Source organism: Triticum urartu, chromosome 2A (assembly GCF_056163025.1).
Source record: "Triticum urartu cultivar PI428250 chromosome 2A, HENAU_Tu73, whole genome shotgun sequence".
NCBI lineage: Eukaryota > Viridiplantae > Streptophyta > Magnoliopsida > Poales > Poaceae > Triticum > Triticum urartu.
The window spans coordinates 308,618,549-308,631,314 of NC_141874.1; the positions used below are offsets into that span (position 1 = coordinate 308,618,549).

The 12,766-nt window shown below is 45.7% G+C and overlaps 1 protein-coding gene across 1 annotated transcript; it reads left to right on the forward strand.

Annotated features, from left to right (window-relative positions):
* The first annotated feature begins 6,611 nt into the window (after window positions 1-6,611).
* Window positions 6,612-10,370, forward strand: RAB6A (Ras-related small GTP-binding family protein). The gene is made up of 6 exons (XM_048692643.2): window positions 6,612-6,924; window positions 7,874-7,944; window positions 8,038-8,126; window positions 8,241-8,352; window positions 9,618-9,708; window positions 9,884-10,370. The coding sequence occupies exons 1-6, from the start codon at window positions 6,808-6,810 to the stop codon at window positions 10,028-10,030; spliced, it is 627 nt and encodes a 208-aa protein (XP_048548600.1). The 5' UTR covers window positions 6,612-6,807; the 3' UTR covers window positions 10,031-10,370.
* Window positions 10,371-12,766: the final 2,396 nt, after the last annotated feature.

Sequence of the window (12,766 nt, forward strand, 5' to 3'; positions counted from 1 at the left end):
TAAAAAGCATAAGGTGGGTAAACAGATTACTGTTGGGCAATTGATAGAAAAGCGCATAGTTATGACGACATTCAAGGCAATGATCATGTATATAGGCATCACATCCGAGACAAGTAGACCGACTCCTGCCTGCATCTACTGCTATTACTCCACCCATTGACCGCTATCCAGCATGCATCCAGGGTATCCATGTCCTCGACCTCCTCAGAGGCGCAATCCAGCATAACAGTTAAGTCCTCGATAGTGGCTACTAAGTGGGTGGGATGTAAAATTCCCCCTGTGGCCTGCCTCCAGTCCGATCCGATTATAGACCAAAGACGACCCATCTGCGATGCTTATCGACTGCATCCGATCTAATGTCTCGTTTAACAGCGAGAGATCGGCCGGACTCATCTTGTGGTATCTTTCAAAGTTAACCTCCAGTGCGACCGCACAGAGGGCGCGCTTGGCCAGGGCTGACTCCTGGTTCTCTGATTTAGAGGTCGGACCCGAGCTCAAAGCCAGATCCGAGGTAAAGATCGGCTCGGAGGTGGGGTAGAGAAGAAGGTTCAAAGTGAAGCTTTGAGATTCGTGGGTTCCTTAGGTGAGGCTGAGAACCCAGTAAAGATCCAATCGCCCCGGGCGTCAACGACGTACTCTAGGTTGTTTAACTTGATCTCCTGCTCAGGGGCGAAGTTGTCGATTCGGTCAAGGTGATCGGTCGAATTGGCGTGTAGAACGATGTTGCCGAACGCGAATAGCTAGCTGGGGACAAAGATATCCCCGGCGCTGATGCCATCGTTGATGACTAAGCGAGCCATCGATCCTTCGACGATCCCACAACAGAACTATCAATGAAAGCACCAATGTCTTTGTCAAAACCGGCGTATCTCGGGTAGGGGGTCCCGAGTTGTGGATCTTGGATCAATGGGAAAAAGTGAACGCATGGACAATATTTACCCAGGTTCGGGCCCTATCGAAGAGGTAAAACCCTACGTCCTGCTTGATTATATTGATGTGTATATGATGGTTACAGAGTTGATCTACCTCGAGATCGGATGAATAAACCCTAGATGAGTAGGATGATGGTTCTTCTGTCCTCTATGGACTAAACCCTCTGGCTTATATAGACACTAGGGATACCTAGGGTTACACATGGTCGGTTGCTATCAGGGAATAAACATGTCGATTCTACCATCTTGACTTGGAGGACACACCAAGGCTTCAGAGGTTTCCTTCCTGAACACGGAGTCGCCTATAGCTTGGCCTTCCAATAATAGTGGCCCAACTGTCCAGCCCATAAGAGATAGACCGACATCCTGAGGACCCCTTAGTCCGGGACACCCTCACTAGGGGCGCGCCCCCAGGCTTGTGGCCCCCTTGTGGACTTTCCCATCTCCGTTTTCCTTAAAAGTTACTTGTCCTGCATGAAAAAATTCGTTATATATATTTCCCGAGGTTTTGACTACCATATCACAGAAATATCCCCTATTATTGTTTCGTGTTGTTTTCTATCAGATCTATCAAACCAAGCATCATGTCTTCTCCCTCCTCCAAGAACGTAGAAGACGATGCTTGGCTGCTGACGATGGAGCTAAGGAGAGATGGAACCAAAGAGGACAATGGCAACGAGGAGAAGATCAAAGAAGTTGTAAACAACCATGTTCACTAAGGAGGAGAAAACTGCAAAGGAGGGAGATATCCTTCAACCCTTTTATGAACGTCTCTCCTCATCTGAAATTGAAGCCCTAAGGATCTTTGAAACGATTTGTGTTCAAATACTTATTTCACTCATGAAGTTATCTTGTTGGAGGAGCAAAACATCAGCCTTCAGAACATCAATCGAAAATTGGAGTATCTGCTAAGGTTGAAGGACAACCTTACCACTTCATCATCACCTAAGAAGGAGACTTGAGCACATGGGTATGGGCACTCCCCTTGGCTTGCGCCAAGCTTGGGGGAGGTGTCCCGGTATCGTATCACCGCCACTTTTATTATCTTTACCTATTTTAGTTTGATCCTTAGTTCTTCCGTGATTTAGTTGAATAAAAGTTTAGTATGATCTTTTTTCGAGTGCTAGTTTCATGATCTATCTATCTATGCAATCGAGTTGAGAGTTGTATAGTAAAGAGTAGTTTGATTTTTTTGCTTCTTTACTTTTATGTTTCAATCCTAGCAATGAAAATAATGAAAAAGATCATATGCTAATCTTATGGAAAGTAATGACATCACATAAGGAAAAGTATAAGTAGTAAAATTTATTGAAAGTCGACAAACATAGCATTGGTCAATGATGCAATTCATGAGAGAATTAATAAGGGAAGAGAAGATTCACATGCAAATATACTATCTTGGGCATCTTTTATGATTGTGAGCCCCCATTAAGTATTTTATGGCAAATTGTTGATGTTGGACAAAGAAGACAATGTAATGAATTGTGTTTGCTTATATTTACATAGAAGTTATATTTTCATAGATCCCCAACATGTGGTGCTTTCCCAATATCTTTGCTAACTAAAAATCTACACCAAGTAGAGATACTGCTTGTGCATCCAAAAACCTTAAACCCAGTTTCATGTCATGAGAGTCCACTACAACCACCTATGGATTGAATAAGATTCTTCAAGTAAGTTGTCATCGGTGCATAAAGCAATAAAAATTGCTCCTAAATATGTTTGATCTTTTATTGTAAGGGAAATACGCGTTGTACAAACTTGTGATGGCAAAGTAATAAAAGTGACGGACTACATAATAAAAGTTGCTATCATAAGGGGCAATACAACGTGACGTTCCTTTGTATTAAGAGGTTTTGCATCCAAAAACAAAAAGCGCATGGCAACCTCTGCTTCCCTCCGCGAAGTGCCTATCTTTTACTTTAATGTATTTACTATTTACGCAAGAGTCAATAGTGTCCTCCTCTATGCCATTTTATTTTTATCTTTCATAAGCATCATGTGGTGGGGAAAGATCTAGACACATATATCCAGTTGGATATGAGTGATCATGAGTTATTACTGTTGACATCACCCCTGAGGTGAATAAGTTGGGAGGCAAAATTATAAGCCTCTGTCTTTCTATGTGTCTGGCTGAAACTTTTTGCTCCATATATATGTTGCGAGTGTTAGCAATCATAGAAGGCTAAATGATGGTTGAGTATGTGGACTTGCTAAAAAGCTCCGACATGAGACCTTTCCTAAAACCATGATGAATTGCAATTGCATTGTTGATTGAGAACATAGTTTGTGAGTTTTCAAGAAAGTTTATGCCTTATACTTCGTTGTTGTGATGAATTGTTACTTGCTCGTGAGAATTTATATGATAATGAATATTGCTTTTTTGTTAATGATCATGATGCTCCCATGTCCGTATTTTAATTTTTTATCGACACCTCTCTCTCTAAGCATGTGGTCATGATTATGGACTTCGGCTTTCGCTTGAATACAACCGAGGTCTAAGCTTGGGGAAGTAGATACGCCCATTTTGCATCATGTTTTTATGTCAATATTTATTGCATTATGGATTGTTATTTCAATTTATGATACAATTCTTATGTCTTTTCTCTCTTATTTTGCAAGTTTCACATAAAGAGGGAGATTGCCGGCAGCTGGAATTCTGGACCGGAAAGGGCTATATCGGAGGCATTTTTTCTGAACATCTCCAAATGAGCTGAAAATTGATGGAGAATTATTTTGGAATATACTAAAATTAATGGCGAAAGAAGTATCGGAGGGGGGGGGGGGCACCAGGCAGCCACAAGCCTGGGGCGCGCCCCCATGGCTTGTGGTGATCCTGGCAGGTTTCCGGGGCCCATCTTCTGGTATATAACCCCATTCACCCTAGAAAAAAAACAATAGGAAGGTTTCGGGATGAAGCGCCACCGTCTCGAGGCGGAACCTGGGCAGGAGCACTTTTGCTCTCTGGCGGAGTGATTCGACGGGGAAACTTCCCTCCGGGAGGGGGAAATCGAAGCCATCGTCATCACCAACGATCCTCTCATCATGGGAGGACCAATCTTCCTTCATCAACGTCTTCACCAGCACCATCTCGTCTCAAACCCTAATTCATCTCTTGTATTTAATCTTTGTCTCAAAACCTCAGATTGGTACATGTGGGTTGCTAGTAGTGTTGATTACATCTTGTAGTTGATGCTTGTTGGTTTATTGGTGGAAGATCATATGTTCAGATCCATTATACTATTCAATACCCCTCTGATATTGAACATAAATATGTTTTGTGAGTAGTTACGTTTGTTCTCGAGGACATGGGAGAAGTCTTGTCATAAGTAATCATGTGAATTTGGTAATGATATGTATGTTGTTGTTTCCCTTAGTGGTGTTATGTGAATATCAACTACATGGCACTTCATCATCTTTGGGCCTAAGGGAAAGCATTGTGGAGTAGTTATTAGATGATGGGTTGCTAGAGTGACAGAAGTTAAACCCAAGTTTATGCGCTATTCCGTACGTGACTAATTTGGATCCATATGTTTCATGCTATGGTTAGATTATTCTTAATTCTTCTTTCATAGTTGCGAATGCTTGCGAGAGGATGTAATCATAAGTGGGAGGCTTGTTCAAGTAAGAACAACACCCAAGCACCGGTCCACCCACATATCAAATTATCAAAGTAACTAACGCGAATCAAACAAACATGATGAAAGTGACTAGATGAAATTCCCGTGTGTCCTCAAGAACTTGCTTATTATAAGAGACCTTTCCGGCATCTCCTCTGCTATAAAAAGGATTGGGCTACCTTGATGCACCTTTGTTACCGTTACTATTACTTGCTCATTACAAATTACCTTGCTATCAAACTATCTGTTACCGACAGTTTCAGTGCCTGCAGAAAATACCTTGCTGAAAACCACTTGTCATTTCCTTTTTGCTCCTCGTTGAGTTCGACACTCTTACTTATCGAAAGGACAATGATTGATCCCCTATACTTGTGAGTCATCAAGAACACGACAGCATGACAAAGATCGGTGCGGACGGTGGCGTTCCCACGCCAAGGGAGGCGGCGCGAGGCATACCACGGGAAGTCAACGCGTGGGGATGGCAGAGTGGACCGCGGGCTGCAGCGCTGGGGCCTGAAGGGGCGATGAAGCGGCAGCTGGCGGGTCGGGGCGACGACGGGAATACCTTGAGGTGGTGGCAGTGACCTTGTGCCGCGACGCTACGACCCGAAGGGGCGGCGCAGTGGCGGAGCGCAAGTCGGTGCAACTGCGGGGATGGCCTCTGGCGGCAATGGAGACCGCGTGCCATGCTCGCTATGGCCCTATAGGCCGACACAACTACAACGCGAGGGTCGGTACAGCCGTGGGGACGACCTAGATAGGACGGCCTCGGGGCGGCAGTAGACCGCGAGCCGTGACACTATGGCCCGAAGGGGCGACACAGCGGCGGCATGCGGGTCGGTGCAACCGCGGGGAGAACCACGGGGCGGCGGTGCTGCGGTCCGACGGGATGCTCGATCGGTGTAGGGGCGCGCTGTACTCTGGACGGTCATCACGGGACCTACGAAGGCGCGCGCAACTGACAGGCCAGGTCGGTCACATGGCGTAGATGAGGCGGATCGCAGCAGCGGGCGGGTGATCAATCCAAGCGCGCGTGAGGTCGGGGACGCCGCTCGATGGAGGGTGGTGGTGGAGTCCAGGCTGAAACAGGCGACGACGACTGGCATAAGACAACGTGCAGACGAGTGCGCCATCGGTGACGTGCGGGGGCCAAAATAGCGTCGGTGCCCTGGCAGCGATGCCCGAGCGGCTAACGCATAAGTGGCACCCGATTGGCCGGGCCCGGAGCGGCAAACACAACATCGTGCAGATGCGGCCGTACATACACGGCGGAGGCGGGAGGTGATGCAGGAGTCCCGGTCCAAGCAGGGCGATGACGACCAACTAGGGTTTGTCCGCCGGTCATGTTGACCACCTGCCCTAGAGAGTCTTTTTTTTCTGATCCTTTGCTCGGGGGTTTCTCTCTCTCACTGGTCACTTTGATTAGCGTTTACTCTTTAGTTTTTCAATCTAAGATCGGTTTGCATCGCTCGTCGCCGCTGTCGACCCGCGTGCGCCTCTACTCCGACACCGGCGCGACACTCGGCCTTTTCTCCGACCCGGCGGCCTCGCGCTACGCGACGGCCCGTCACGGCCGTCGTTCACGCCTCTGTCCGCCCGTCGCTATAAGCCGGCCGTCGCCGCCCTGCTACGACCGGGACTCATGTAACATCCCCCCGATGGTCGTGACAAGACAAGGTGGAATAAATCTAACGCGATCTTATGTTTTCTAGATAAACATTATACTCGACAACAAGTACTCTTCCATCGTTCATGAATATAAGATGTTTTAGTTTTTGTGTGAATCGGATGTATATAGACATGGTTTAGTGTGTTTGTTCACTTGTTTCAATCCTTATGTAGTGTATATATTAAAAATATGTAAAACATCTTATATTTGCAAACGGAGGGAATACATAACACATATTAATATGAAATATAGAAACTACTGTACATTATAAAATTATTACCAGCTACTAATACATTTTATAAATTGAAAAAGGAAATCAGCGAGGCTTCGCCATTTTTCATTTTCGGTCCTCCAGCCTTGCAAGCGCTCGCTAATAAACGGCAGGCACTAATCTCGGGGACGCGCAACGTGGGGGAGCGGGGAGCGCGAGGGACGAAGGAGGGGCAGGGCGAGACCTTCGGGGAGACTCCCACCCATACCGCGCCACCGAGCGAGCGAGATCCCGCCCTTTCCCCTTCTCCACCCACCCGCCCTGCCGGACCCGATCCCGATCTGATCTCGCCGCCGCCGCCGCGCGCCGGACAAGATGGCCCCCGTGTCGGCTCTGGCCAAGTACAAGCTGGTCTTCCTCGGCGACCAGTCCGTCGGCAAGACCAGCATCATCACCCGCTTCATGTACGACAAGTTCGACAACACCTACCAGGCACGGCCCCTCCCCATCCCCCAATCCCGCGCCTGTTGCCTGTTTCAGTTTCTTTCCTCTGTTTTGCCGCTTCCTCTCCTCGAGCCGGGATGGTTGGATCTATCCATGTCATCGAGGCGAGATCCGGCCCGACCGAGCGTTTCAATCTGACCCTGTGAACGGGAGATTAGATCTGTTGATCGGGTGCGTAGCATGTGTGTCCAGCTCTTCTTGATTTGGGGCTTGGGGCGATCCATGGTTACAGTATTTGAGACTTGTGCATCTGCTATTTTACAACCTTTGTCCGTGATGTATCACGGAGCGACGAAATGCTCATGATCCCTGGCTGAGGAAGTTGAATTGGCGTGTGGCCACTGCAATCTTATTTTCTGTGTGATTTGGAATTTAATGCATGAGAAATTGTCCTGCCGTCAATGGTGTCTTCCCAGGATCACAGCGTTGTTTGGTGACAAATGTGCCCAGGCTGCTCGGCCTAGCTTTGACTTGCTGGAGAATTCTGGCGGATGTAACGTAGGGAATTCTAGCTAATACGTACGAGTTGTTTCAATGCCACTTTGCTACCTGAGAAAGAGAGAGGTACCATGACGCCTGTGATTCCAGACGGAACCTTTTGCTAATTCTAGGAGTTCACTATGATACCTGCGAGCCCAATTAGATATGGAATGTTTGCCATTTCTATGACTTAAAGACCTTCAACGCAGTGTAGAATATATGCACAATCTGAACTCTTAACTAACATTGAGCCTCTTCATATGTATATCGGTATACTTACAACAGACTTGGTTTTCCTGGTGAACAATGATGTCTTGTTAACATTGTGCTGTATTATTGTGGGAGTGACGATCAGTTGTTCTGATTCTATTTTCCTGTAACGTACTTCATAGATAAAATGTCTGCTTATAATAATGTATCTAAGTTAATTTCATATGTTATGTTCTTCCCTAAACAGGCTACGATTGGTATTGATTTCCTGTCGAAGACAATGTACCTTGAAGATAGAACTGTGAGACTCCAACTCTGGTATGCTCACATCTGTTACCTCATTACTGACAGACTGTTCTGTCCATTGGAGTGCTGATCATTGTCATATGTATTTTTGTTCTTTATTTTCAGGGATACAGCTGGTCAGGAAAGATTCAGGAGTTTAATTCCAAGCTACATCAGAGACTCTTCAGTTGCTGTTATTGTATTCGATGTTGCAAGTATGCTCTCTCTCTCTCTCATAAATATTTTCTTCATCAAATAATGATTTCTGATGACGCAAAGTTGCAAATTTTACTGGCATCACCCTTATTTATTTTTGTTTCATGCTTCAGGCAGGCAGTCTTTCTTAAACACGTCGAAGTGGATTGAGGAAGTTCGCACTGAGAGGGGCAGTGATGTCATTATTGTGCTTGTTGGGAACAAAACTGACCTTGTGGACAAGAGGTGAGAGTGTGGTTCACATTGCTATCCATTCAATGAGTGCACTATATTTGAGTATTTCCATTTGTTACTACTTGGTCACATGTGATATCCTATGTACTCTCCAGATGTACCAAAATTTGCAGTTCTATTGTTTTGTGTAACTTTTGTTACATGTTGTGAGTGATACTAGCGTAGTTAAGCATAACAAATATGTGAAGCAAAATTAACTAGCACTATTCTGATTATTCTGCTTTGAGTACAACAGATTGTACTCTCAGTCTGATCCACTTGTCGTTTTATTTAAGCAAACTGCCTTTTTGTTTTATTCAGAGTTTCAGACGCATCATGGTGCGTGAATTTATCGCATGTGTTAAATATGGTCAGAACCTCAATTTTCATGGCCTTGTTAATTGGAGATATACAATTCTTTGCAGGCCACATGATATTTGTGTGATCCTTCACCGTCTCACTGAGGGATTAGGCATTTAAGGAACTAGATGATACCCCGCACGTTGTTCTGGGAATATTTGCATTATATTTTGATGATATTTGATTTGTATGGAATGTGAATAGTAATACTATGAAAACTAAAAAATTGTAAATTCAGATGCTTTATTGTGTTTGATTAATGTATTGTAAAATATTTATTAAATATCTCATTTATGTTTGCATGTTGAGATGGACATTTTCTTATGCATGAATACATGTTGTGGTGGTCCTTTTGCCATGCATGTTGCTTGATGATGTGGCATGCTTGCATGTTGAGAGAAATATGTTAGTGGGGGCTAGCTATTTAGATATAGAAGATTTCCCTTGATGTTGTAGTATGACTGAAGTACAAAGTGTATTTATAACCTTGTGGGCGTTGAATTTGTCCCCACATTCCAGAGAAGTCCAAATTGAACCATGTTCCATAAAACATGTTATCCCCCCCTCCCCCCCAACACACAGACACACGCACAAATAATGTTGAAAATCAGTACATCCTTTGACTTGACATCCGGTTGAGTTTGATTTGTTGGGTCAAGTAAGGCAACGAGCGAGCAACCACCTTATACAGGGAGACAAGAAGTTAAGGGAGAAAGAGTGCAATTGTAATATTACTGGCATGGGGTCGATTCAGATGGAACATGTAAACAGAGTGTAAATGAGCTATTTTTTTTCTTAGCTACATTAGCTAAATCACCAATGGTTTTGGATCTCCTTTGTTTGTAAAGTACTAATATGATTGTCACAAATGTTACTCACCTATCTTGCTTAATTTTTATTGCTATCTTGTGCCACAGGCAAGTATCCATTGAGGAAGGGGAAGGCAAGGCAAAGGACCTCGGTGTGATGTTTATTGAAACCAGTGCTAAAGCTGGTTTTAACATTAAGGTGTGCCTTAAAAATGGATATTTTCATTTCATTTAATAAAAGCTGGCTTCATGTTGGTCATAGTATTTTTCTTCTTGAACTCAAAAGCAGCGGAATAGGGTTATTCTCATGAACTGGTCACATGACATTACTTTCTGCTTGTTTTGTATTAACACAAGCACAATTTCTTGACCAGGCTCTGTTCCGCAAGATTGCTGCTGCACTGCCTGGAATGGAGACCCTTTCATCAGCAAAGCAGGAAGACATGGTTGATGTGAACTTAAAGTCCAGCAATGCTAACTCATCTCAGTCGCAGGCACAGGCTGGGGGATGCAGTTGTTAGCTCCAGTCCCCAACACTCGCAGCTCATGATGTCAAAGATCCCATGCCCATCAAACAGCAACCCTACCTTACTGCTTCCCTCTCGGTCTCAGGAGGATTGATTGTCTCACGGCAGTTGAGTCCATGATCCAAGTCAATGAACGAGAACCATTTCGTTGGAAAGATACGTTTTTATGTGTTCTTAGTATTTTGTCAGTGGCCTAAGCTAGCAACAGTGTATAGTTGGGTTGGCACTGTGAACTCCTATCGCTCGGCTGAGTATTAGAGTAAGTGATTGGTTTATGTTTCAACCTATATTTACATCGCCCATCTTGTTGCAGTCAGCCCGAGTCCTGTGTTTTTCTATGGTGTACTGAATATATATATATATATATATATATATATATATATATATATATATATATATATATTGGAATTTCTGTAAGCTAATAAGTCCTGTGTTACTCCAGGTATTTGAGCACTATAGTGCTTGGTTTATGGTTCCAATCACAGATAGCCAGGCCTACCGAAAATGAATTCACATGAAATTCATCCTTCCGTTATTGACAATTGTCGGGCTGGATACAACAATTGCTACGCCTGCGGATAAATTTTCCCAAATAATGATAAGCATCACACTGGCACGTAGTAATACCACCCTGAAGTTTTTATAACTAAAATTGCCATCAAAAAATAAAACGACCCCCTCCCCCCTCCCCCCCCCTTTCCAAAAAAATTTGAAAATTGCCATCTAAACAGAAAGTTGCCATGCTTTATAACTAAAATTGTCATCAAAAAATGTGACGGAATTGCTTCATGTCACACGTGTGACACTTATCAGGTCCTAAATTTTATGAGAACTAACTTACAAACTGGTGTGGCCCTTTTTAGTTTTTGGTTAGAAATTCAGGAGGGAGAGAGAATACTGGTTGTAGTTGCTCAGTGATCAATATTTAAAACGAATCAAAACTCAAAATGTCCGTTCTGTTTACTAGAGGTATATTCCACTACCAGCAACATGAGAGCTGTGATAATCCCCACGTTGCATCTATGGTGGTACCGGCAGAAAGACTAAGCATCTACAATCGAGGTTGCCGAATCCGGATGCGTCGGGTTCGTCCACATGCAGTGACCAGGCAATCGTCAAACTTCCTCATTCACGTATGTGTATCTCGTATTCGATACATTATATCCAAACATAAATATGCGGCCTCAATAGAACTATGCAAATCATCAAACCGGCATAGAAACGGACATAGAAATGCGCATTTTGATCGCGAAAGATCTTCAAAAGACCGCCACAGTTCACATAATTCACCTAAACGACAGACAAGTCTAAACTAATTACTAAATACTTGAAATTAAAGACAGATGCCTGAGACTCACCACTTCCTCGCCGGCCCTTTGCCCTTCTGGTCGCTGGCGCTGCTGTAGGAGTCCACGACAGCAGGTGGGTCATCGGAGCTGTCGGAGTCAGAGTCGTCGGAAAAAGAGGAAATGACGATGTAGACATTCAGCTGTCAGACAACTCGGTCCTGCTTCTTCTTGAGCTTGGCCACCCTCGCCGCCTCTGCCGCTGCCTCTGTCGCCTCGTGCTTGGACTGCTCAATGCCTAGCTGGAGCGCCTTGGCGTTCTTCCTCCGGAGCCGGCGAGCATCCACCTTCGTCATCGTCAGTGACCGCCGATACACCCACGCGAGGAGCCGCTCCTCCTCGTCGGGCACCGTAGGCAACCCGCGTCGTCGGCAGGAAGACTGTGCGACGACATTCGATGCGGCCGCCCACTCCCTTGCCCACTGCCTTTCTCGGTGGGCGGCGCGCACCTATGATTCTGACATCTGTGTCCGCAGTGCCGGCGAAGCAGGCACTAGAACCCACTGTTGCCCTTGCGGAGCAACTGCGGGCGAAGGAGGTGGTCGATTGAGGGGCAGTGTGGATTGAGCAGCCCGTGTAGAGCTGCGTGCGAGTTGCGCCAGTTGGCGACAGGTAATGGAGCAGATCTAGAACTGCCCCCATGTGTCCACCCGCGGCCGCTGCAACGCGATACAGAGGGCGAGCTCACGGCTGCCTCGCGGAGGAAAGCGCCCCAGTCAACGCCAGAGTCGTCCGAGCAGTTGCCGGAGCTCGACATTGTGCACGGAGATGGGATTTATTTGTGGAATTGTTTCATTAATATTTGAAATAATTTCGAGAGGAACTGGAAGCGTTTCGGGGTCACCGAAATGTTGGGGAACATAGTATTTCAAAAATATGCCTACGAACATGCAAGATCTATCTAGGAGAAGCATAGCAACGAGCGGGGAGAGTGTGTCCATGTACCCTCGTAGACCAAAAGCGGAAGCGTTACGTAACGCGGTTGATGTAGTCGAACGTCTTCGCGATCCAACCGACCAAGTACCAAACGCACGACACCTCCGTGATCTGCACACGTTCAGCTCGGTGACGTCCCTCGAACTCTAGATCCAGCTGAGGTCGAGGGAGAGTTTCATCAGCACCACGACGTGGTGACAGTGATGATGAAGTTACCGACGCAGGGCTTCGCCTAAGCACTACGACAATATGACCGAGGTGGAAAACTATGGAGGAGGGCACCACACACGGCTAAGAAATCAACTTGTGTGTCTATGGGGTGCTCCCTCCCCGTATATAAAGGAGTGGAGGAGGGGGTCGGCCGGCCTCATGGGGTGCGCCCCAAGGGGGGGGATCCTACTCCTACTAGGCGTAGGTTCCCCCCTTTCCTAGTTCAACTAGGAGGGGA